Source organism: Helianthus annuus, chromosome 8, assembly GCF_002127325.2.
Source record: "Helianthus annuus cultivar XRQ/B chromosome 8, HanXRQr2.0-SUNRISE, whole genome shotgun sequence".
In the NCBI taxonomy this organism is placed as follows: domain Eukaryota; kingdom Viridiplantae; phylum Streptophyta; class Magnoliopsida; order Asterales; family Asteraceae; genus Helianthus; species Helianthus annuus.
The window spans coordinates 18,494,983-18,521,673 of NC_035440.2; the positions used below are offsets into that span (position 1 = coordinate 18,494,983).

Here is a 26,691-nt window from a genome sequence, read left to right on the forward strand (position 1 = left end):
TTGGCCAGAAATGAGACAATCACTTTAGTTATGCACTTGTCAAGCATGCTAAACATAAATGAATTAAATCAGCTTTGGCCAGAATTAAGACATTTCACGTTTGCAATGCATACTCAACATAGCCTTTTATAATACTTGAACAATAAATAGATGTATTAAATCAGCTTTGGCCAGAATTAATACATCAGAAGCTCATTTAAGTTAAGATATTTTGGTTTTGTAAAAATTATCTGATTCTGATTTAGTTAATTAAGTGTTAACAAAACCAAGTATTAAATAGCAAACCACCTGTTAGGGGCGGAGCCCCGAGCTGAAATTTAGTTCACATGAAACAGCCTAAGGTAATGGGGTCTCGAGTCAGGTCTCGAGTTAGGTCTCGACTGCGTTATGAGATCTCGAGTTAGTTATGAGGTCTCGAGTCGCAACCTTAGTCTCGAGTTGTAGCCTTATGGTCTCGAGTCGCAACCTTATGGTCTCGAGTTATGACCTTATGTTCTCGAGTCGCAACCTTGGTCTCGAGTTGTAGCTTTATGGTCTCGAGTCGCAACCTTATGGTCTCGAGTTATGACCTTATGGTCTCGAGTCGAGACCCTTGTCTCGAGTTGTAAAGATTTGAGAGTCCTTATGATTTTGAGTCGAGACCTTGTGGTCTCGAGTCGAGATCTGATGGTCTCGATTCGCAGTCTGATGGTCTCAAATCCCTGTTAACAGCTGTTTTGTGATGATAACTGAAAACTCGAAATTTTAGGGATTGTGGGATAGTGTTTCCTGTTTTATTGCTGATCTAAATTATCAAAAGATTTCGAAAATAATAACTGATTATCTCTTTAACAGTTTTCGGAAACTTTAATAGATAAAATTAAGATCAACATAGTAAAAAACACCCACTAATCCGAATTATATTCCAAAACTTAATGAATTTTCGAGTTTTCTTAGAACAATATGATGAACCCTAAAAAATTAAAATATAATTCTGGGATCCGAAACCTGAATTTTAAGATTTTTATTAACAGATTTCGGATATCAATTTACCCATAATGATTTCGAGTGACATAATAAACCACCCTTTACTCAAACAATGATTTCGGCTCAAAATAAAAAAACGAAAACAGCCAAGATCTTTAAGGATTAAAAATTTTCTGTTTTCCAGATTATGATCCCAGAATAATGGATACGAAAACAGAACTGATTTATCAACATCTGCTCTGATACCACATGTTGATCAGTTCTGTTTAAACATTATGGAAAACATGAATTACATACCTGTTACAGCAGACAGGCCAGCAGAATATCCAGTCAGAGATGCAGCCATTGAGTTCGACATGATTGTCAGGATGATCTGGTTCCTCCTTATAGTGTAAAGTTATGATGGTGATGAAACCGAAACAAGGGAAAAATCGGTTGGGAGAGAGAGCCGATTTGATGTTATGAGGGTTGTGTGAATTGTGTAATTGTCTAACACTTAAACTCTCTAATGATCTCCTTATATATACACCCAAGAGGAAACCTAATTAGTTAATAAGGGTAATATGGTCCATCAACAATTACCAACTAATTATTAATAGGTTATTAATATATTTTGATCTATATAATATAAATAATTATAATAGCTAAAAGATTAAATATTATATTAATAATATATTTAATCTCACACATTAACTATACTTAATAATGAAAACATTCATTCAATATGGATCTACTTCCATCCATCATAAGTTACTAAACCATACATTAAAAGTCAAATAAACCATCTTTGAGGGGTACTAAAACAAATACTCCATGAAGTTTAGGGGGTCTAATTGTAACCTGTCCTTTTCATAAATAAACACCTTTTAGCAATTTACCCTTTCTTTCTGATTGATTTCCATTTCAAGTAGTGCTTTCTTTTCTTTTAGGGTTACCAAAATTGGGTGACATTTGCAACCCACAAAAGCATCAGAATCAACTTGTGAGCAATTTCTCTTCACCATATCTATTATTCTGCCCAATTATAGTCATAGATTTAGGTCCTTATATGTGACAATCTCACCAAAAAATTTCATTTTTGCTTTCACTATCTAGGTTAATCATTTATGCCATGATCAAGGGTTTTGTGAAGATTACTGGACTTGCAATGAATTTTTAAAGAGAAAGTTGAAGCTTTTATTATTATTTTTATTGTTACTATGGTTAGTTAGTTTTTGATGATTTTAAGGTGGACTGTTAGGCACAAGTTTGTTACTTTTTATGTACCAAAATAAAGTATGGCTGGTGGAACTGGTGTTACACCATCATGTGTGATTGTAGAAGAAGATGATTTTAAGAATAATAATATTAATATTAATATCACTTCTGGGGTGGAAGAAGAAAGATTAAAGAATTCAGACCAGTTGGATCAACTGGAAGTTGGAAAACCGCCAAGACATATGTCGGTTGTTCGCCATAGCGTGAGCACTGCTACGCTGCTGCCGCCTGCAAATCCGGTATATAAATCATATAAATTTGAGACTTGATTGAAAGCTTTGATATTTTGTTGTCAAGTTTTTTAGTTTTTTTTTTTTTTTTCATGTTGTCATTTGTTGACTTTTTTAAGTAATTTGTAAGGACTTTGACCTTGGGATTGTTGGGGAATCTGAATATATGCCGATGATGATTCGATCAGGAAGTTGTGCGGAGAAAGGGCCGAAGGAATACATGGAAGATGAACATATATGTATAGACGATCTTCTAGAACATTTAGACACGATAGAAGGTTTACCTCCCGTTGGAGCTTTCTATGGGGTATGCATATAAATCAATGGTTGTGATTTTTAATTACATATATATGCCCTTAAATATCAACGGTTGTGATTTGACGCCAACAGGTTTTTGATGGGCATGGTGGAACCGATGCTGCATCGTATGTTAGAAAGAACATATTGAAGTTCATAATTGAGGACCCGCAGTTTCCGGGCTGCTTGAAGAAGGCGATAAGAAATGCATACATAAAAGCCGATCAAGCATTTGCAGAAAACAGTTCTGTTGATATATCTTCGGGAACCACTGCATTGACCACTCTTGTATTTGGAAGGTCGGTGAGCTTCTTGTTTTCATTTACCCATGCATATTTACAAAAATAAATCCCGATGTTTTTTTTTTATTTCCGTTCAGGATGATGGTAGTTGCAAATGCCGGTGATTGTCGGGCCGTTTTAGGAAAACGAGGCAAAGCAATAGAATTATCGAACGACCACAAACCTAATAGTTTATCAGAGAGGCATAGAATTGAACAGCTCGGTGGTGTGATTTATGACGGGTACTTAAATGGTCAATTATCGGTGGCCCGAGCTCTTGGAGACTGGCACATGAAAGGCCCGAAAGGCTCTGCTTGCCCGTTAAGTGCCGAGCCGGAGTTGCAAGAAATTTTATTGATGGAAGATGATGAGTTTCTTATAATGGGGTGTGATGGACTGTGGGATGTCATGAGCAGTCAATGTGCTGTGACAATAGCCCGAAAAGAATTAATGATTCATAACGACCCGGAAAGATGCTCGAGAGAGCTCGTTCGTGAAGCACTTAAACGGAGTACGTGTGATAATTTGACGGTAATTGTGATATGTTTTTCTCCAGATCCACCACCTTGGATTGAGATTCAATCACAAATCGGACATAGGAGGGGTATTTCTTCAGAAGGCTTAAACTTTCTTAAGGGCATTTTAGATGGTAATTTATAAAAATCTGTGTTTATAATGCTTATGTACTTGTTTCAGGAAAATATGATGGAAATTAGCGACCTTTGTGTACTTGTTTCGGGAAAAATGTGATATCAAATAGGGTCTCAATCATGTCGGATTGGTAAGTTGACAGGTTTCCGATTGGAGGTTTGAATTGTTAAAACTTCTATTCGTGCCAAAAACATCAAACCTAACCTAGACACACTTAAATTCATGTTACCTAAACGCGACCCGCGACCCGTTTAACCCATCTATTTAAATGTGTAACGATTTGGCGGATAGTAATCAAGTGGTAAATGTGTTTGGCAGGTCGAGTTGTTTATTTAAACTACTTAGCGGGTCGACAATTCGATATATTTAATTATCTAGGCTAAACAGGTTAACCCAAATATGATCTTTTTATTAAAGCGGTCAACCCGAACATGGGCGTTTAATTAAATAGGTGAACCTGAACAGGACTCGTTTATTAATCATCTAAGATAAATGTGATTATTTTTGTCATGTTTGCATCAGTGTTATGGGTAAAATTGCCACCCCTAGACCATGTTTTCGAGGCATGGCATGTGTTAAGCACCAAATTTAGATTAAGGGATTAGATTAACTAACTGAAACACAAATATTACAAAGATGTAAAACTCTTTTCGGTCTAAATTGTTCATATATTGAACTCGTACTATGGATTCAAAGCTTACACACTGTGGCTTGGAATTCGTAAGTGTTCTTTGGTTTCGCCTCTCACAAGCAGTTCGCATTACAGTTCAATGATCACAGGTTCTCAAAGTTCTCCATGAATTTCATCATCTTCATCATGACTTGACTCATGGTCATGACTGCAGTCAAACGTTAAGACATCAGATTCTATTTCAAGTCATCATGCAGTAGGTTGATTTTGGTTTATATTTTATCTCTAATCGCAAATACACTGTATTAATAAAATTATAAAGTGTAAAACTGAACACAAACAAAAAGAACCCAGGTCTGTTATAGAATCGTACAGCTAAAGATTCGAAAGTTACCTTGTTGACGAGTTGCAGTGTTTGCTAAGGTCGTGACATAAAACTTTGCTCACTTCTCCTACTTTAACCGATCCTTTCTTTATCAAGTCTGCCAACTGTGGTTAAATACCGCAACAAATGAGTAAGCACATAAGAATAAAAAAATCTTATGTTTCAAGTCAAGACATGTCGACTAAATTTTTTATACGGTCTGGCAATATTGACGCATAACATCGTTTGTTCAAAATTTATTTAGAAAAAGGGTGTTAAATTATGATTACAACTTTTAAATTGGTTCAACAATAATTTAATTTATGGAGTAAAATGAGTCAAGAAGTTTTATACATATAAATAAACTTTTGAATATTTTTAACCTATTTGAATCATTCAATCCAGTTGACTGACTAATCTTTTGATTTTGAGTCTTTGACCCACTAGAGATGATGCAACCTGTGAATCGACTCAATAAGTAAATGAATCAAAATTGGCACGCTATTTCAATGGTGGGATCCGCCGATCCGGTAAATGGATTGAACCCTTAGGGACAAACAAATTCTATAAAGCATTGACTCACCTCATCTTCGGTTTCCTCGAGTAATCTGCAATAGATATACAAAACAAAGTAGTCAGGTTGGTATATTTTTCCACATAAACAGCATACTAAGACTAAAATTCTTATGGTGAATTGATTTCTAATCTCACCTTCCACAATAAGATGATATCTCCTTTGAGTAAGCACGCGACTCTTGCTTATCTACACATCAGAAGAAAAGATTCTTGCTTATTTGCAAAATGAAATGAAAAACTTATACAACAAGAGGCCGTTTGTGTAAATAAATAAAGCATGTACATAAGTAATCATGTTAGTTTAGTCACTAGATACAAATATAAATTTGGTCCTGTTAAGCTAAAGTAAACTGTATAAGACAAGCTTACTGAAGGAAGTTGTCACCAATACATACTGCTAGTGATGTTATCCCAATCATCCACTTTCATCCATATTTTTTTAGTTGAATCCACCTGCATAAATGATCACAAAGCACCCATTATCAGTATTATTATATTACATGTCCAAGCATTTATTAATAATAAATATATGATACATTTAAGCATTTATTAATATTTTATATATAATATGTTTAAGCATTCACCTTCTGAAGAGTGTAGTCTTGCATCTTATCGCAAAGCCCATCCAGGAGGTCAACCACTCTCAGTTCACTGACTCTGTTTAATGAAAGTTAGTTAGTAAACAAATTTTGAGTCATCTGTGCAAAACTTTATAGCTGTAGCCGGTAATGCAAAGGGTAAAATATCCGATAAAGAGATGTAATCATTTTTTGAATTTTTACTTGTAATCTATCACTTTTCCTTGACGTTGACCTTTGGAGTCCAATCGATGTCTCATATCCAGATGGTTTTTTGGTTTCTCCTGGAACAAGATAAATTACAAATTAATAAAAATAGAAAAGAAACATAGGATAAAAGGGTTGACACTTTCATATAGAACAGTTCAAGAAATGAAAACATCTTCCTTTCTTTTTTGGGACAGGAAAATGAAAACCATTGTAAGTTGAGAAATCAGTATAAAGTGAGCAGTAATAATCCTCTTATGCAAGTTAAGACATCCGTCCGTCGGAATTCATCAATGTTATAAACCTCTAAGGGGTTTTTAAAGAAAAACATAGTGTAGCCGGTAGAGACTAGAACTTATGTTGAACACTGGCCAAGGAATTCTATTTCCACCACAAGGTGCAAGGTAAATTATATTTATTCTACTGTGACCCAATTAACATGAGAATCCCATTTATAGTTCCAAATCATTATCTTTTCTTCTACATCACCACTCTCATTTTTCTCATTTCTTTTGGAAGCGATTTTGGAAGCAAGATTGTAAAAGTAAAACACTTCTCAGGATAGGAAAAACAATGCATTTGGAAGAAAGCAGAAAGGTGTACCTTCATCAGTTCAAGTTCCAGCTCCTCCTACAAAATGTAAACCAGTTGACCAATTCAAAATATTAAATTCAACTTTCAGTCCATAAATGCCAATATTTTCCACAAAAATAATTTAATCAGCAAGTAGAAAAGTATGGCTGTTCATGAGCCGAGCCGAGCCGGGCTTGGCTCGATTATAAACTGAGCCGGCTCGGCTCGGATTTAAAACCGAGCTGCAAATCTAAACTCGGGCTTGGCTTGGTTTGGCTCGAATTCAAAAAGAAAAATTAATACATAGCTCTCAAAGTTCAATAGTCTAAAATATTATCCGATAGTTTAAAAGAGCATATCCAAAAGGAGTTCAACCTAATACATTACAAGCGAAAATCAAGTTCAACAACACAAAATAAGTTTCAAATTTCAACGAAATACAATATAAGTTTATTAGCATGGTAATCCACCTTCAAACATGCCATAGATATACAATTACACTCATCAATACATGTAAATAATAATCAGTTTTTTGTAATATATTATAAAGTATATAAAAAAAATACATTAAAAGTAAAATAATCCGAGCTAAATCCAAGCAAGCTCCAAGCCACGAGTTTTTTGGACAGCCCTAGGTAGAAGACGCCTTAAACGTACATTATATCACCTGTAATAAGCTTTATTTTAACAAAACAAATCATGAAAGCTAACTTTAATTCCAACCAGAACACATCTCCATCAATCTTCAGCTAAAAACTCACTAACCAGTCAGTTTAAAGTCTGTATCATAGCTCACATCACTCAATTCACCACAAAAAAAAAGGATCAATCCAATGGTAACACATACTATTTTTACCTAAAATTGAGGAATTAAAAGTTAATTACCTTTTACTTCACAAAACTTTGTATAATTTGTTATATTATGTTCAATTGCCTATATGTATTCATATCAATTCGTCAATTTCCTATACCTAAAACCTTTAACCTAACCACAAAATCAAATAAACTTTCTCCAATCATACAATAAAAAAGCCAGATATATCAACATTCAACACGCACACATCAAAAAGCAAGAACTAGATCTACAACACAACAACAGATCGGAAATTTCAAAAACGGAACAACGAATCGATTACTCACAGCTACGGCATTGCAAGCTCTGCATTTGTCATGAATTGAATGAGCTAACGATAAAGCGACGAATATTGTCGTCACGAAGATCAAGCGTCGCAACGCCACCGCAACCGCCATCTTCTACTCTTCTCTCCGGCGAAAACCTACACACAAACACGCACTCCGTCGGTTATTCGTTGAACTGAGATTTAAAAAACTGACCGCTGACCGGAGATTTTTGCTACGTGGAAGACGAGTGTTTCGACCAATTGGAAAGAGACACCTGGCGTAGGGCGGTAGGGCCTGAACACGTCGGATTAATTCTAGAAATTATCTATTTGCCCCTCGTTGATAATGAGAATTTCAGAACTGTCCCCTTGAGTATTGACTCTTGTGAAATATACCTCGTCTATCATCTAAAGAATATGATTTGGGTTTGTAAAAGATTAAAGTATAAGGGTGTAAGGGGCGTAAGCGGTGAGTGAAATCGGTGACCCCATTCACCTAAGGGGAACACCGCCGCCATCCCTTAGGTGAGGCAATTAGGGGAGTGAAATCGTGTGTTGTTCACCGATGAAGATTGAAGAGAGAGGGTGTGGGGTCCATTTTTTCCACCAATCAAATTGTTGTTGTTTTTTTTTTTTTTTAATAAAAAACCAAGTCCCCTAAGAGGGGAGTGCCGCCATCAAATTGGGGTGTTAGGGGAGTTTAAGAGGGGAGTTGACGTGGCACACGAGTATTGGTTGGGCGTAAGAGAGGGGACTCACCTATTAGGTGAGCACCCCTTACACCCTAACATGCATGTCATATATCTATCATAAATGATTTTGGAAACCATCTCTAGCATTTAGAAGACTTAGGATATGTGGAGATATGTGAAGGAACTGAGGAAGTGAAGAGGTTATGGATGACGCATATGTGCGGTGATTGGATAAAATTATATGGTAAACTCGTTCGAACGTTACCTCAATGACTGGTCCATCATGATATATGGACAATTGAACACCTTGCAAAATCTGAACCATGAACCATTTTTGATCGACTAAAAATTAAGATGTCCGTAGTCAAAATGCAGGGCAAGTGCAACAGTAACACATGAGAGTATTAAATGCTACATGATAACACGAGCAAAGTTTTACGTTGACTTGTAGCACATAACTATGTCTTGTACTTGCTATAGTATCATTATTGACAAAATAAAGGACATATCATATAAGGTATGAAGAGTAAACGCCATTAATGTCAATTACCGACTATAAAAACCTCTTTACAAACCCACATGTAAGTACTCCGTAAAAAGTATTTATTTTGATGTGTCACTTGCTCTTTCATCTCTACAAACATCAAATACTTGCTCGCACATCACAATCAGGTCACGATAACCCCTGATGAAGCTAACGATGTTCTTTCTTTTGCAGACTCTACGACGACATTCTCACCATCACCTAGCACTGCAACTAAATACTGTTACAAAACATATACCAATTCATTAACTTTACATTACTATAACTTACACAGTTCATTTAAATGCTTACAAAATCTATTATACATAATACACATCTATATACACTATAAATGCAAAATAAACTACCAAAACGGCTCTTAAATCATTATCATTTTCTTCCTATCATCATTCTTAATTGCTCTTGAATCATCGTCATTTACGAGCTGATGTTTGAGTAAAATTTTCATCACACATAGTGTAACGAAAACAATATGATACAAAAACCTCTTATTGTACAATAAACCCCCCAAGGACCGTGTGATTACGCGTTGGGAAAGATTTCTGAGAAGTTAGGAATCTTATCAATGTGTCTCAGGGCACGTTCCGCAATCTGACGTGTACTATAGTCACCATTGTGGAATGCATCCACGAGTGCAGTGCTAACGTTAGGATCACCCGACACCTCATAGGCAATATCATCCGTCCTTAAAAGTCTTTCCACCACCCAAACCGCTCGCCTTCCTAAATTCTCAGTTTGTTTCTCGAGTAAAACATCAAGAACCGGTTTAATCCCTTCCACCTCGCATAAAACCGCCACCCCTCCTTCTATATTCACACCGTCGTCTAATAAAGTTGACAATGCAGCTAAAGACGCTTCAACCACCTTCACATCTGCATGATCTAAAAGAGCCACCAGTCTCGGTAATGCCGGTCCTTCTAACAAACAAAAAGTATCCCTTTGTGAACACGAGCCACGATGAACCCGACATAAACCCGTCATCACCGGTTGTGTACTAAAACAAGGAAAGATCGACCCACAGAACCCCGGTTCAGGGATCTCCGGAAGTTTGGTCAGGTTTTTGGATTCTTGAGATAGATTCTCCAAAGCATAAGCCGAGACCATCTGCACTTTATCGAGCCCGCTTTGTTGAAGGAGTTCGGTGAATAACCCCGTAAGATCATGATCCCGACACAAAGAGACGGCTTTCGGCTCGTTGGGTAACACAAATGTAATCCTTGAAAGTACCCCGACAAGCCCTTCTAAATACGGTGTTACAAACCGGCTTCTTCTTGGTTCTCCTTGTCGAATCATTCTGATTCTCGAAATCATCATTTCGAACGCACCTTCATCGAGCAGTTGACGTGTTAGGCCTATATCTTCTTCGGGGAGATCTGCTAGGATCCCAACTGCTGCCGCTTGTTCTTCTGTACTTGCAATGTTTTCCGCAATTACTTTTATTAACCCGCTGAGCTGGCCCGCAGTCCCACGTAACGAACTGGCCAGTTCTTGACCCATGTTTGGTGAAAGATTTTGTAGAAGTTTAATCGAAGCCAAACGGAGATCTTGCTGTGGGGCTTCAACGAACTGCACTAGCCCGTTAATAGCACCTGAGCTTTTGATAGCAGACACGACACCGGTCAATGTAGCCGGAGAGCTGGTGAGCCCAACAAGGACTTGTAACAGTTTGCCTTCGATTGCGGGCCCGGTGTTACTGATCAAATGGAGTAGGTTATGTATTATGTATTCCGACACAAAGGTCTGGTTGTTGGGGCCCACGGGGATCGAGTCAAATTCGCAATCCGAGGTTACAATGTTTGCGAGTATCGTAGCGGAGATTTCTTTGAGTCGCATTGGGAGCTGGTTCTGGCCCGAAAAAAGGTGTTGGACTAGCGGTGAAAGTATACCTTCATCAACCAATATTTTGGCACTTGGGTCACATGATGAGACTTGGTTCAGGGCTTTTAGAGCCGCTTCTCGAGACTCCATGTTACCACTTTTCATGAGGTTGATTAATGATGAACCAACGGTTCGAGCCACCAAGACTTTTACATCGTTGCTTAGAGCCAGCTCGCCGAGGTATGAAGCCATGGATAGTTTGGTTTCTGGAGAACCTGCAAGCATCCAAGTGGTTAAAATTTTGTGCATTAGAGGTCTAGTTTGACACTTATCAAATACAAGCATAATCTCATAATTTGTCTCCAAAAGATGACAGACTCATACTAGAAGCAATTGGATAAGAGTAAGTACATGGATGGTCCCTGTGGTTTGCACTTTATAACGTATTTAGTCCCCAAGTTTTGCCAAAAGTACACAGATAGTCCCTGTGGTTTGCACTTTGTAACGCATTTAGTCCCCAACGTTTTTGTGACAAAGTGCGTTATAAAGTACATACCGCCGGGACCATCCATGCACTTTTGGCAAAAGTTGAGAACTAAATGCATTACAAAGTGCAAACCACAGGGACGATCCGTGTACTTTAAGAAAACTAGGGACTAAATCCAAAATTTTGGTTAACCACATGGACCATCCGTGTGGACAAATGGGCTAGAAAAAGCCCAACTTAAAACAGGCATGACATTCGCTCTGTTTAGATTTACAAGCCCCATATATACTAGACAGAAACGTTTCAAACGGGCCCGATCAAACGACAGGCCCAACCCTAGGGCCCCGATTTTGAATTCAACGGTTTTTCCCAATTTTATGAGTTTTGGTATGGTTCCTTTTATATAATAAAAAACACATGAATCTTTGATTTGAGTAATTTACGCATTTATGTAGCAAGTCAATTAGCTTGATGCAATAGTCTGTGCATTCAATATTATATAAGACTATTTTCTTTGTTTCTTTCTGCTTCCGCTCTGCATCAGTTGTAACAACTTAGACTAGGGTTGACCCGTTTGTTCACAAACGGGTCCAAGTGGCCACCTCAAAATATAACAAATTAGCAACTAGTTGAAGTATAGAACTCGATGCAAATACCTTCAAGTATAAGTGTCAAAAGAGGCTGCAATCTGCCATTTTCAGCCATTTGCCTCACATTATTCTCATTCTTCTCCAAATTTTCCAAAGTTTTATCTGCCATCTCAACTGTCAACAGATTTTCAGATTTACTACTTGTCATTCCAACTAACATGAGAATTGCACCATTAACAGATCCGATTTTATCACATAAAGATTCCAACTTTGAGAGCTCAAAGAGCAAGGAGACAGCATCTTCTCTCTCTTTTGACTTTTCATGAGACAAGAATTTGACTACTGTGCGCACGTTATCCCCTTCAGCCATTATTTCCTGCAAGAAAAGAGAACTATCATCAGTTAAAAAGACGATGTTGCATGCAAGTCTGACCGTGTTGGCTTTCCATTGACCTGATTAGGTTACCTTAAACAAAAATTTACTAAAGTTAAACAAAGACGGCTACCCAACTGCCGTTTTTATGCAATAAGAACTAAATGATGATGTATAAATTATATAATGGTGTGCTAAACAGGTCGTGTTCGCGAGTTGGCGGGCCTAGCCCAACACGAACACAAAATTTGCGTTAGACAAAAAACAGAGACCACGACGCTAATATTCACAGGTTGACACGAACATGACCCATTTAACCCACCCGATTTTTTTCTTTTTAAAGTTTTTAATATTATTACTTTGAAATTACAAATGTACAACCAAAAATATAAATTATACTAATTACATGTAAATTATAAAACCTTATATCAAGTTCGCTTTTAACGTTTAACTATTGGCATAAAATACCCAACCAGTTAAATCGCCATGTTCGCGGGTCGACCCGGATCTGTTATTACTAAAATCAAACCCGCAAATTTCTCGATAGATTTGTGACGCTAATTATTTAGAGGTTGAGTATTGGATTGATATGCAAGTGAAAAAAGAATAGATGTTTAAATACCTTATTATCGTCATCATCTTCCACCACAACTCGAAGAGTCTTCAAAGTTCTACACCTGACTCTACGACTACTGCTCTTCAACATATCAACAATCATCGGAATCAGCTCAGAATTCCTAATAATATGCTTATTTGAAACACTTTGTTGGCAAATACGTTGAACGAATCTTAGAGCACGCAAGATATCCGTCTCAGGACAACTAAGATTCAACGATACCCGGGCCATGTCAAACTGAACAGCTTCATTTCTAGCACTCCATTCTTCAATTGTGTTCCTCAAAGCAATACTTGGATTCATATCAGTTGTTTTTAGTTCTTTTAATGTCATAGGGCAAACCAGTTTCCTGTTGCTTTCTTTACATTCGTTGAACCAGTTTTGAATGGCTGCACGTTCAAATGTTTGCCCGTTTTCGATCGTTACAGGGTCTGTCATTACTTGTTTTGAAAGAGGGCATATGAACGCATCGTAAATAGGCTCTATGTGTAGTTTTTCATATTGAAAGCTGTCATCTGATTGGCTACCGATTTCATGACTTTCATCCCAGTTCCCGGCCATTATAACGCGCGCAACCTGTAAAAAAACAATCAAATTCTGTAGAATATCAGAATATGAAGCTAAAGACGCAAAGAAAGAGGGGTATTAAACTGATTTCCTAATGTTTCAGCTGAAAATGAATCAACAATCAAATTTTGTAACTTGCAAACTACAACTGTAGTTGATGACCTGTCTGGATCGGGCTTAAAGCCTGAGCTTAGGCCCATTTGGGATCCGGGCCCACATAACCCTCCCCTCAAAAGAACTTCCTTCCCTCCATCTTTAGCATGGTATCTACTATCCTCTCTCTAACCGCATATACATATGTACATAACATATACATTGATATATAGTTATTATGGCCTTGGTACTGATTTGACCATCAGAGGGTGTCCAAGGGTGTGACCTCGATACCTTTGTTCTAAAAAGTGCGAGGCACATTTAGGCGATAGGATCCCTGGAGCCGAGGCAAGAGACAAAGGCCTACGCATCACGTCCATTGACCAGTGGCGGAACCAGAACGATTTAGTTAGGGGGTCATCATAAGCTTATATTCTATACTGGTTCAAATTAGGGGGTCCATCTCTAAGTTTGTTCTTCAAAAACTCAGAATTTATAAATAAAAATTCAAAAAGTTGCCGTGATCGGAGGGTCAACGGACCCTCTTGACCCCCCTCTGGTTCCGCCCCTGCCATTGACCATCCATGAGGCGCTAGGTATTTATATAATATTTATAATTTAGTTTTAGATGATATTTACTACAATGTATCAATGTTAATGCTTGAACACACAAAATTTAGATAGTAAAACCTCTATTTTAATAATCAGGCCGTCCCCGCGAATCCCCAAAAGTAGAAAAATGAGTCCATAAACATATTTGTTTTATAAAAGAAAAATACACCCAAAACCTTGAAATATATAAATTAACATAATTCGGGCCCTGGGCAGTCCCACTCTTCCCCTCCTCCGGGTCAGCTAATATACATATAACCCATATAATTTAATAAATCCCACGAATAGCATTGCTAAGATAGGGTCCGAGGAGGGTAAAATGTAGATATCCTGACCTCTACTCTAGGAATAGAGAGGTTGTTTCCGGTGCCTAAAGAAGCGTAAAAAGTACAAGAGTGCGCCTCATGTACCCCGATCGGCGATCACTTCAAGGATCACCGTGAGGCGCGCTTTTTAAGGCATAGCTCGGGACACCTTCTAACGAGTTCCTTCATGTTGCACTATGTGACAACAATAAACATGGATACAAACATAACACAACTCTGAAGATCACCAAATCATTTCCTTATACTAACATATGACAAAGGATCATCTATGCGGTACTATTATAACTTCCATCAGCAATAGTCAATGCACTAATTACTTGAAAATCATAATCACAGAATGAACATAATTCAGAGGAAATGAAGCAAAATTACCTTGAATAATTGCTACTTAATTGAATTCTGCAAGGTATTGTAGCATTTATTGATGAGCGAGAGTTTGAGAGCACCAGAAAGAAAGAAATGAAGAGGAAGAGGGGGTATGAACAATGAATGTATGTAATGTATGTTGAGAAACTCAAAAGTCAAAAGCGAAAGTTTCTCAATTGTCAAAGTTTTAGAGAGAGAAAGATGGTAGGTGTCGTATTTGACCATGAAAGGGAGGTGACACACTTTTGGAGTTTGCAACGTTGACTCAACTCGGAAACATCTTCATTATCGTTTAAACCATGCGTAGTCACATGTGATCTCGCGTGATTCTCCTTCAAACACGCCCAAAACGCTTCCCCACACCCCTCATGGTGTGATTGAGCGTGATTTAGCAAAAATGCCCTCTAGGCGTGCTTTGAATCACGCTAAATAGCAAATTGGTTGGCCAATCAGATGTATCCTCTTTTTCTTGGGCAATCCTCTTTTTTGGTTAGTTTGTTTTTTATTTAATTCTTTACACCCATTTTAAGATAATACTCACATCCCCACTATACCCATTTTAGAAAAACGCCCAATAATGCCCCTTGCTGACTGGACTGCCACATGACGGAAAACGCCCAAGTGTGGAGGCATTATTCACCCTTACCACTACGCATGGTCTTAGAAAAGATATTTTATAATGAGTAAAATGTCAAAATCATCCTGAGGTTTAGGTATATTTGTTATTTTCATCTAAAACAATCTTTTTGTACCAGATTATTATTCACTTTTGAGATTTTTTTGCCATTTTCATCTAAGCGTCTAATATTTTTGCCAAAATCGTCTGTAAGATTTAAGATTTTTTTTGTCTTTTTCATCCAAAAGTTAAGTTTTAAAACTCGATAATTTTCTTGTCAATAATTTTCATCCAATATATTTAAAAAGAAAATTATGGAGTTTTAAAATTTCAGAGATGTAATATATATAGAGTTAGGATGCAAAGATAGTCAAGAAAATTACATTCAACTTGTGAATTATTTAATTATAAAAGGAGATAGTTAAAAGAAACAAGAACGATACATTACAAGATTTCATAAATGAGCCATGTGATTTATATGATATTATGAAAATGGTTGTATGAGTCGTATAACATGTTGAAAATGATCATGTGAGTTGTATGACATAGTAAAAGTGATCATGTGAGTCATATAAGATAGCGAAAATAGTCATATGGGTTGTATGACAAGATGAAAAATGGTGTTGGGATCGTATGAGGGCTAAATCATATGCTTGTATAATGTATTAATGTTTTCACCAAGAATGGCTGATGTGACCATTGATAATCATATATGGCCCGTATAGCCTTTTTTCTTTGTCATATGGTCTACATGACTCATACGCCTTGTATACACTACAGGCTGTCTCCAAAAGTGTTAAAAATGGGCCCTCGGCGAGATATAAAAACCATACCCACCTGTCCTATAATATAGAAGTTTTTTTTTTCAAATACATATAAAACTTAAACATCTAAATAGAAGTGGCCGAAATATTAGAACTTAAAATCCGATGGTCATTAAAATTATATCTAATGGTTATCAAATACACTCACATCCATTTACCCAGACTTTGATAGACTTATTGGCCTCAATTAATCAATAATTAAGTCTAATGCACTTAACTAGCGCAAAACATGATTAATTAGATGTACAGATAATGTCTCGGATTTACCGGTTGTCACATGGACATCCTAACCATTCAAAGTCGCAATACGTGGTAAGGCTCATACCTCAATCTTTCGGTATAAGGATCCCTTGTCTCTGTGTCGTCTTTAGATATCGAAGAACTCTTGTTACTGCCTCCATGTGGGTTTGCCTAGGATCAACAACAAACTGGCTTAGTACATTGATGGAATAGGCGATGTCCGGTCTTGTCGCTCCATGTGGGTTTGCCTAGTTTCATGTTTTGTAACATAGGGAACATACTCGGACGACAACCCTTTAAACCGCAATCCTTGATAATCTCTAACACGTATTTCCTTTGACTCAGTACTAATCGCTCCCCCATTCGAGCCACCTCAATACCCAAGAAGTATTTTAAAACTCCAAGATCCTTGAGACTAAACTTGTTTTCAAGAACCTATTTCTTTTCATGTATCTTGCCTTGATCATTTCCCACAACAGTTACATTACCTACATAGATTAAGGCTGCTACAAAGGTTCCTTCTTTCTTGAATATGAATAGCGAGTGGTCTGCTATTGATTGTTTGTAGCCTAAGTCAAGTAAAACTTTGGAAACTTTTGGTTACCAGTTGTGTGATGCTTGCTTTAGGCTGTACAATGATTTTCGCAGCCTACATACTCTTGTTTCTCCTTACTTTGAAAAACCTTAGGGAATCTTCATGTATACCTTTTCCTCAAGACCGCTATGTAAAAAAGTGTTGTTAACATTAAGTTGGTTGATAACCCAATTTTTCTTTGTTGCAACAGCAAGGTCCTTACTGTGATAAGTTTTGCGACCAGTGTGTAAGTGTTGTGAAAATCAAATCCTTCCATTTGTGTGTATCCTTTAGCCACCAAGTGTGCCTTGTACCTTTCGATTTCCATATTTGGATTATATTTAATCTTGTATACCCACTTTAATTCGATGGCTTTCTTCCCATTTAGGGAGTTTTTCAAGAGTCTACATTTTATTTTCTTCTAGTGCTTTTATTTCCGCTTTCATGGCGTCTCGCCATCTTTGATCCTGTGATGCTTGTACAAAAAGTTTTTGCTCATCAAGTAATGATCGTTAGAAAAACTTTGTGATTATCAGAAAAATTATCATAAGAAATATAGTGATCTAAGGAGTGTACCGTTGAGGAACTTGGTTAGATGGGAGTCATATGAGATCAACCGACAGGGGAAATTTTACCTCATTGTCATCCAAATGACCCCTTTTTTCTCTTATTTCTTCTGTTTGGTATTCCATTGTTTCAAGAGGATCAATCTCAAATGTGATGTCATTTACTTCATCTCAGCAAAGGTTTGTGGCCCCCCATGTGTAGTTGATGAATTTTCAACCCCATGTGTTCTTGATGAATTTTCAACAGTGTAATTTTCTTGTCTTGGAATTTCACCACCCTTAACATTACTTTCTAAACCATTTACAATTCCATCCTCCTCTTGCTCGTTCACTTCTCCCATATCTCCATGCCTCCTGTTTTTTTTTTTTTTTTTTTTTTGGTTCATCTCCTTCATCAAAAGGGTAGTTAAAAATTTCTTCCTCCTCTTTCCTATAAATGGGCTTGGAATAGAAGAAAAGACAGATGGTCTCAACAAATGTCACATCCCTAGATTTCACCATTTTTCGTTCCTCTAAATCATATATCATATACCCCTTCGTCCCTTGAGGATAACCCAAGAACACACCGGGTTTTCCTCGAGCCTCAAATTTATCATCTTTCATGTCTGTGTTCCAATAGTAAATGAAAAACTTTCATGTGATCATAAATCGGTTCTTGATTAAGGATTAGTTCATATAGGGTTTATTCTCTATGACTTCTAATAGAAGTCTATTTATGATATATGTTGTTGTCAAGATGCATTCTCCCCACAATATTATGGGAACTTTTGCTTCAAAACTCAACACACGAGTCGTCTTTAGGAGATGTCGGTGTATACTCTCCACCACTCCATTTGTTGAGCAATGTGTGGATAAGTAGTTTCCAATAACATTCCTTCCTCAATGTAAAACCTGGTCAAGAGATTAGACCTAATCGTGAATTCCCCCTGTTATCGTATTATATTCTTTTTATTGCCTTCCCAAACTGAGTTTTTACTATCTTGTGAAATCTTATCAAATAGTTACTGACTGGCCTCATATTTGTGTTTTAACAAGTAAACCCATACCGCTCTACGATAGTTGTCCACAATAGTTAGAAAATAACGTGCTTGAGTTCGAGAAGGTGTTTAATATATATTTACCCCATATATCCAAATGTATCAAATCAAAAGGTTCCTTTGTTTTAATAAAATTAACCAGGAATGGAATCCTAGTTTGTTTAGCTTTCGAGGTACATTTTTAAGAAAACCAAGGTGACAAAGTTTCTTATTTGAAGCGTGACCTGGTCGCTTGTGCCATAAATCCACGATAGCCATCATAATATTTCTTCCTTGTTTTAATTCCCCCATTCGGCAGTGTCCATCTTCACACCTTCCCGCTCCAAGTTCCTTGATACCAAGCCCTGCATCACAAAAAATAGGGAAAATGTTATAGCACATTAAAGATTTTTTTTAAATGTCGTACATACAATATGTTGCAATAAAAATCAGGATCATGTAGAACTCCGTTTATTTTAGTTCCTCCTAGTAGAATAACATCTCGTTTACCCTTGACTAGAATTACATCACCATCCGGAATGGTGACCGGAACCTCATTCATGTTGTTGTTTAGATCCTTAAGTGCTATAATTTGGTGGGTTATATGCTTAGTCGCACCCGAGTCCACCAACCAGTTGAATTTAATGATCAGTTTACCTGCCATGTTTCCTACTGTTGGGGTATGATTGTTGGACGCTTCGTCGTCTGATGCAAAGTTTTTCAGAAACATCTGGTATTATTCATCGGTTATACTGGGGATCGGACTTGGTACAACCTCCACACCCTCTATTCTTTCCCTTTCCTGGCCACCACTCGGGATGCCGATCCTTGTAAAGCATTTGTCTTTGTTGTGACCATTTTTCCTGCAGAAGCTACATCATTCAATTTTATCACCCATTTGCTCGCTTCCATCCTTTATTTTGTGTTGTATTGTAGTCTCGGCCTCCCTTGAAGAAAGCTTGAAAAGTTGTTGCATCAATACTTGATTTCTTCCCAATTAAGATGACCTTTTATTACTCATCTCCCGCCATCAAATGGTAGGTTGTTCCTAAAGATGGGGTTGGTTTCATGGCAAGTATATGGGTTTTGATGACCAAAAAATATGTATCAAGACTTATCAAGAACTCGTATAGCCTTTCTTTTTTCTGTTTGTTCCATCATCTTCTTTCTAACTCCACAATCACAACCATCACAAATACATGGAGGCATGAAGAGAACTTATTGTATCTCATCCCATAACCCTCGCATTTTGTTGTAGTAAGTTGACACCAATGCTCTGTCTTGCTGAGTTGTATACAACGATTGCTTTAGTTCGTATGCCCTGGGGGCACTTTATTTCCCGAAGCTTTCTTCAAGGTCATACCAGATTTCAGCTGATGTGCTTGCATACTTGGCACTGCTCCTAATCTCCTTCTCCATCGTCGTCGTTAACCAGCCTGTAATCATTGTTTCCCATCTCATCCACGCCATGAAGGTTGGGTCAGTCTTTTCGGGGTTACCGATTGAGCCATTGGTAAAACCCATTTTGGTCTTAGTGAATAGGAAATTCGTCATTTCTTGTGCCCAATCTTTGTAGATCCTGTCTGTTAGGACGTCATTAACTTTCATTTTTTGGGATAATTTGATGCATGGATGTAGTAAGGAAAGTTCACATCAATGGCATATGCTCCTCTTGTTCTTTTCTTGCTTATCGTCGGTCATGCTTAACAACGACAAAAGTCTTTGGTGTTTTAATTTTTCTTGCTCTGATACCAAAATGGTATCGTAATCGAATGAATATACAAAAAGAAGCAACATAATGAGAAAATGCAGGAGGGTACAACGAACTCTACAAACTATAGTGCATAGATCAACATGCACGTGTGGGTCAGCTGCATAATGAATAAAATATGAATAAATCAAGTCGAGTTTTGATTTTTTTTTAGAGGGGAATTGGCCAGTAATAATCCCACCTAGACCTTATTGGCCATTAATAATCCCACCTCAGAATATTCCCCACACCAGTCCCACCTTTTACCTATTTTTCCTACAATGGTCCCCCGTTAAAAAACTTAACGGAGTTAAGCTTTTTTCCAAACTACAAACAGATTTTTTAGGGCTTTTGATCAGAACGATGATACGAGTCCATTGATGTAAAACTTACTTCGAAATGGTGCTCCAAGTGACTTGATTTTGGTTAATTGGAAATTTAAACACCCGAATTGAAGCGCCGTTTTCATCGTTTAGAGCACCGTTTCGAGGCAAGTTTTACATCAATGGACTCGTATCATCGTTCTAATCAAAAGCCCTAAAAAATATGTTTGTAATTTGGAAAAAAGCTTAACTCCGTTAAGTTTTTTTAACGGGGGACCATTGTAGGAAAAATATGTGAAAGGTGGGACTGGTGGGGGGGATATTCTGAGGTGGGATTATTAATGGCCAATAAGGTCTAGGTGGGATTCCCTTTTTCAGAATCTGATTCGAATATTCAACACCCTAGATAGCGGTTTTAACTTTATATTATATTATGTTATGTTATATTATATTATTATTATTATTATATAATTATATATATATATATATATATATATTAATTACCAATATGCTTATGCAATGTTGGTTGTACCCAATGCTATTGTGATTTTTTCAAATTTTGATTTTTACCCTTATAATTTTTATCTTTTACAATTTAACCTCAAACACTTTTTCACTTTCAACTTTGATCCCATATACTTTTTATCTCTTACAAATTTTTTGTTTTAAGTATCAATCTAAATTTTGCGAGTTAACAATCAATACTATAACCCATAAACTTTAATAAAGATATAACTTTTTTTCTTCTTTTTTATTTTACTTATTATGATTGAACCTAAGATTTTCGACGTGTTTACTTAACCGTGTAGCTTGCTTATTTTTATTGTTGTTTCAATGTGACTTTTTCAGGGGGTGAATACTAATGTACTAGTTTACATATTTCTCACCGCATCTACACACCCAGCACAGCACGCGAGGACAATTGGCGCATGGATGACGACGACCGATGCAGAAAAATGCGAAAGAGGAAGAAATAAAGCAATCTGAACCTAGAGAAACGCCAAAGGTGGGTTAACGTGAAAGTTTTGTTTTTGTTTTTGTTTTTTTTGTAAAATTTCAAATACGACGTTCTAGAGCGCCATGCCGCGTACCAAAAAATAATGGTTATGAATAAATACAACGTTTAAAAAAACACATTTTGTTCCTAAAGCAAAAGGACTTGTAGTCTAGCGGTACTTAGATTTGTTGTGAAGACGTTTCTTCCAAAGTGGCCATGGATAATGGTATCATAGTAGACATTGGTGAAGATTTAGAAATAGCTTTAGAGTGTGTGAGTTAGACATTAGTTTTCTAAACGACCCTTATTGGCAAATTACCAACGAGCATTGGCGGAGCTAAGTAAATAGGTATAGGATCGCCAGATCCCATTCTTTTTTTGTGTTTCATGTAGAACGTATAACACGAAAATTCTAAACAACCCTAATACTTTTTTATGATGACCTTTTTGGTTTTATGAAATTCTGGCATCGCATCCGTCGGATTTATAATTAAAAGAATTATTTAAGGTTTTTACAAACTAAAAAATTATATAAAATTTTAACTAAATAAATAATTATTGTTAAGAGTTTAACCAATTAACACACTGGTTTTAATTCCAAGAGTAAACTGCCATTTTGGTCCTTGAGGTTTAGTCACTTTTGCCATTTTAGTCCCAAACTCAAATCTTTCAAAACTGGGTCCCTGTGGTTTCACTTTTATTGCCATTTTGATCCAAAAATCAAATCACCTCTTATTTGACTATTAAAAACTGGTTATTTTGTCTTTTTCTACAGGGGCAAAATAGTCCATTTCAATTTATTATAACATATTAATAATTAAATTAATTATACTTAATTCATTTACCCCCAAAACTTCATCTTCCCCAAATTATATATCCCCAAAATCGCCCCACACCAAACTCTAAGAGCATTCACATCCACTCCATCAAAGCAACCACTATCTCTAAAGTATAAAAAAATCTTCTAAAAACTCACTCCAACTAGTCCATCATATGTATACCCTAACCTTAAATATTAAAAAAGAGGTACAGTAACTTTTTATACATGAAAAGCTTCTGTAGCTCCCCCATCTCCAACAACCACACCTTCTCCCGCCCCTCTTTCTTCTGCACATCGAATACCATCAACAAATTAAGCAAAACTACCATCAAGTTCCCACTTCCCAGGTTAGGTTCTGATTTGTAAAGTGTGGAGGGTTCCGAGTTCGATTTGTAAACATAGGCAATGATGCGGCTTCTATTGAAAACTAGGGTTCCGATTTGAAAATGATTTTTCTATCGGTGGAAATATCAATTGATTCATCCTTCACATCTCCATCCATCTGCGTTCTGTAAGCTTATTTTATTCAATCTTGTGTTGGATTTTGAGTTTTGATTGTTAATTCATGAAGTGTATAAAATGTAGGTTTTGGATTTCGAAGGGCTGCGTTCTGTAAGCTTATTTTATTCAAACAGGTATGATTCTTTTTTTTTTTTTTTGTGTTATTATATACAAAGATGGTAGAGTTTGTCATGTGAATGTTGGGAAAACTAGGTGTAAGTATTAGGGGTGAGCAATAAACACTTACGGCCTGCGAGACCCACGAACCCGGCTCTTTAGAACCGAGGGTTAGAACCGTTTTGGCAAAAGGGTTGGTTCATGGTTCTTATATTTCGTGAATATACGGTTCCGATTCCGGTTCCGACCTATCGAAAACCATACATAACCGTGAGAATCGTTTGCATTTAAATTAAAAGAACTAGTCAGCTTTTAGGAGATTTAATTTCTTATACAGACTAACTTTATACCGTGTGCGCGTTGCGGCGTACTAAAAGAGTGTGACTATCAATAATTACTGAAAGATACTACCATCTAGCAGCAGCATGTACTCACCAGTCCAAAAAACCGGTCCCAAAAAACTGCAGAATGCTGCTGTTGTTGCTGTGTTCGCCGGTCCAAAACGTAGTCCAAAAAACCTGCAGCAACATTGCTGCTGCTGGTTGCTTTTTACGCTAAAAAACTGCGTTTTTTTGAGGTTTTTCGCAGAAAAAAACCTGCGTTTTTTTAGGTTTTTTCGGCTAAAAATCTGCAGTTTTTTGGCTGAACCGTTTTTTGACGATCAACAGTCTTTGGATAATGGTGGTCATAAGATGCTTTCCTTTGTATGTTAAAGGTTTGAAATCAAAGCTCATAGTCTGAATTTTATTTATTACTACATTTTTACTTTTCTAAGAAGTCAAACTTTTTTTTTATTAATCTGATTAAACCCATCCTTGAATATAAAAAAGAAACAGTGGTTAGGCATTGAGAAAGTCAAACTTTTGCATTTATCTTGTGCTTTCTTATTACTCAAAATCAACTTTTAAAGTTAACTGTATAAATATCAAACTACTTAAAATATTATCATTTTGTTATAACTCAGTTAGCTTAGTGTACTAATCTTTTTGAGAAGGAATATATAAAGACCCCTTAGAAATGCCAGATTTCTAAAAAATACTTCTTAGTGTACTAATCTTTTTGGCCAAACTGGGTTTTCTTTCGTTCTTGTTCATCTCTTAACCTTTTTTTTGACGTTTTTCACTGAAAAACCGGCACTTTTTGGCGTTTATAACATTTTTTGACTTATAACATGTATGATGACAGGTTGAGTTAATTGCACGTTTGATCAAATGGTTTGTACATTCTTTCACAAGTTGTTGAGATACCTATCTTCGGAAGATGATAGCAATGATGACCTTGATGAGGATGTCAAAGAACAATGTACTCGCAAACTTCGTAAATTTATTCGACGCAATCATATTCAGGGACATGAGCGTTTATATCGTGATTATTTTGCAGAAAATCCAGTATATCCCTCGAATCTATTTCGACTGAGATTTCGGATGAGTCGTCCTTTATTTCTCCGTATTCTAGATAGATCTTCTGTTTTCACGGAACTTACACAAGGGCGTGCTCCACCAGTCAATTACACAGTCAACGGCCACGACTATATTATGGGGTATTACCTTGCAGATGGTATTTATCCTAAAAACGATTTCATCACCAAGAGGGAACAAGAATAAACATTTTGCAAAAACACAAGAATCTGCAAGAAAAGATGTCGAGCGAGCATTTGGTGTACTTCAACAACGATTTGCAACCATTCGAGGTATGGTAATATTAACCTTGTTCATCAGTTCATGCATAAAGTTTAAATTTATGGAGCTTGACTGTTGATGTGAATTGAATATAGGTTCTCTGATCTGATCTAACTGGAACAGACTATAGTGAAAGAGCATCCTGAATATCCTGATGGTCCTGTTAAAGGCAAGCTATTATATCAATATGTGACTTTGTCTTTCAATTCCAATGGTCAAAATTACATGCTTATTTATATATTAATTAATTACAGGATTATGTATTGGGAGTCCATCTCAAAACTTGTAGCTCCTGGTGGCTTAGTGGTAAGCTTGACCAGCCCTTATGTATTGGCCAGCCCTTCATGTTTGGAGGATCCGTTGGGTCGCGTGGCACCACTGTCACATTTGTGCGTAGCTAGACTGGTTAATACCTAGCGTGCTGTTTGTGTTTTTGGGTGTGTTTGTTGTGTGGCTCGGTAATTTGCTTTGTTACCTAAATACTACTGTTCAACCCACATTCTAAAGAGTGTTAACAGTCCAGTTTGGCTAATTTTGACAAAAATTCTCGGCTGAATGCCTAAACCGCCAACTATGGTTTTGGAAAACAACAAGACCTTGTATGTATATCGGCAAAGATGGTATCTATGTGTCAGCAATTTTTTCTTGTTGGTTTATGATGATATAATTAGTAGTTAAACTAACCCGACCCGAAAAACCCAAAAATAATAATTAGTAGTATAATTTCTATAAACAAAGTTATTAGAATCAATTTTAGAAGAAAAAATATAATAAGACAAAATAGATAGTAGTTAAAATTGTAAGTGGAAGAAAGAAAAGAAATAATAATAAAAAAAGAATAAAGAGATAGGTATGAGGAGTTGGATGTAGAAGGTTTTTTAAAATGTGAGATAAATTTTAAAAAGTTGTGGTTTTGAGTTAAATTATAGGGTTAAAGATGATGGAGTGGATGAGAATGCTCTAATCCGACAACAATCTTCTTCATATTCTCCCCTGTTTGGTTACAATTTAACGATTTTTTTATCCAGTTTCCTCGCAATGTTACAGCTCTCCTGCAGTCTTGTTGAGGTTCGTTTTCTCTTGAACCCATTTTGAGCTGTGTATTGTTGTATCTCTTCTCATGTCTCATTCATACATACTAGCTGGCAACACATACCACAAGATATTGTCAAAATCAATGTATCACATATTCAAAATTCTAATTTCCAGTATCCAATTGTTAAATTTTATCAAATCCATGAGAACTAACGATATAATACTAATCACGTTTGTCCAAAACAATTAACCAAATAACACAAAATTAACAGTGTGTGTGTGAAGAGAGAGAGAGATGGATATTCATACAACATACCGGAAGATGAGAGATATAGTCAGTCAAATGAGGAACATCTTCAAGAACACAACCATATCCCCCCTAACAACCTTCGGTTGACCCAGCACTTTAACCGGCACTGAACCCATAACTCTACTCCGATGTGTCACTTTCACCAACGATACGACACTTTTTGGCCGACGGGCATAATTAGGGGGCGTCGCCGACGGCTTGGGACCCGTCGGCGACGAGAAAAGGCTGAATTTTAGTGTATGATAATATGTTGAACGTTACAGTGCAAGGTTTTCTCCCGTTACAGTTACCCGTTTTTCGACCAGAATTATTATCACCACTTACCTTAAAACAGGGGAGAAGATGAAGAAGATTGTTGTGGGATTAGGGTTTGGTCATTGGTGTGGGGCGATTTTAGGGTATATAATTTGGGGAAGATGAAGTTTTGGGGGTAAATGAATTAAATATAATTAATTTAGTTATTAATATGTTATAATAAATTGAAATAGACCATTTTGCCCCTAAAGA

At 36.7% G+C, this 26,691-nt stretch overlaps 3 protein-coding genes and 1 long non-coding RNA gene across 8 annotated transcripts; 2 read left to right on the forward strand and 2 right to left on the reverse strand.

Annotated features, from left to right (window-relative positions):
• Positions 1-1,845: 1,845 nt before the first annotated feature.
• LOC110872267 (probable protein phosphatase 2C 27) lies at positions 1,846-3,802 on the forward strand. Of its 2 annotated transcripts, XM_022121038.2 has the most exons (5): positions 1,846-1,948; positions 2,062-2,462; positions 2,584-2,760; positions 2,844-3,049; positions 3,130-3,760. In XM_022121038.2, the coding sequence occupies exons 2-5, from the start codon at positions 2,244-2,246 to the stop codon at positions 3,689-3,691; spliced, it is 1,164 nt and encodes a 387-aa protein (XP_021976730.1). In that variant the 5' UTR covers positions 1,846-1,948; positions 2,062-2,243; the 3' UTR covers positions 3,692-3,760. The 2 variants fall into 2 exon arrangements, with proteins under 2 accessions (XP_021976730.1, XP_021976731.1); XM_022121039.2 differs by lacking the exon at positions 1,846-1,948 and having other exon boundaries at positions 2,318-2,462; positions 2,642-2,760; positions 3,130-3,802.
• Positions 3,803-4,257: 455 nt separating this feature from the next.
• On the reverse strand, positions 4,258-7,920 carry LOC110872268 (protein canopy-1). 2 transcript variants are annotated; one of them, XM_022121042.2, is made up of 9 exons: positions 7,752-7,920; positions 6,642-6,668; positions 6,036-6,115; positions 5,838-5,910; positions 5,649-5,706; positions 5,389-5,440; positions 5,261-5,285; positions 4,708-4,802; positions 4,258-4,503 (listed from the first exon to the last, which is right to left on the reverse strand). In XM_022121042.2, the coding sequence occupies exons 1-9, from the start codon at positions 7,860-7,862 to the stop codon at positions 4,467-4,469; spliced, it is 558 nt and encodes a 185-aa protein (XP_021976734.1). In that variant the 5' UTR covers positions 7,863-7,920; the 3' UTR covers positions 4,258-4,466. The 2 variants fall into 2 exon arrangements, with proteins under 2 accessions (XP_021976734.1, XP_021976733.1); XM_022121041.2 differs by having other exon boundaries at positions 4,258-4,521; positions 7,752-7,919.
• Positions 7,921-9,203: 1,283 nt separating this feature from the next.
• On the reverse strand, positions 9,204-14,955 carry LOC110872269 (U-box domain-containing protein 44). 2 transcript variants are annotated; one of them, XM_022121043.2, is made up of 4 exons: positions 14,823-14,955; positions 12,859-13,428; positions 11,930-12,239; positions 9,204-11,061 (listed from the first exon to the last, which is right to left on the reverse strand). In XM_022121043.2, exons 2-4 carry the CDS (start codon positions 13,411-13,413, stop codon positions 9,491-9,493), a joined length of 2,436 nt encoding a protein of 811 aa, XP_021976735.1. In that variant the 5' UTR covers positions 13,414-13,428; positions 14,823-14,955; the 3' UTR covers positions 9,204-9,490. The 2 variants fall into 2 exon arrangements, with proteins under 2 accessions (XP_021976735.1, XP_035832376.1); XM_035976483.1 differs by lacking the exon at positions 14,823-14,955 and adding an exon at positions 13,582-13,820.
• A 7,748-nt stretch (positions 14,956-22,703) lies between these two features.
• LOC110872270 lies at positions 22,704-25,009 on the forward strand. Of its 2 annotated transcripts, XR_004864787.1 has the most exons (4): positions 22,704-23,053; positions 23,128-24,462; positions 24,541-24,850; positions 24,935-25,009. It is a non-coding gene; the product is annotated as an uncharacterized LOC110872270 (long non-coding RNA). The 2 variants fall into 2 exon arrangements; XR_004864786.1 differs by having other exon boundaries at positions 23,128-24,850.
• The last annotated feature ends 1,682 nt before the right edge of the window (positions 25,010-26,691 follow it).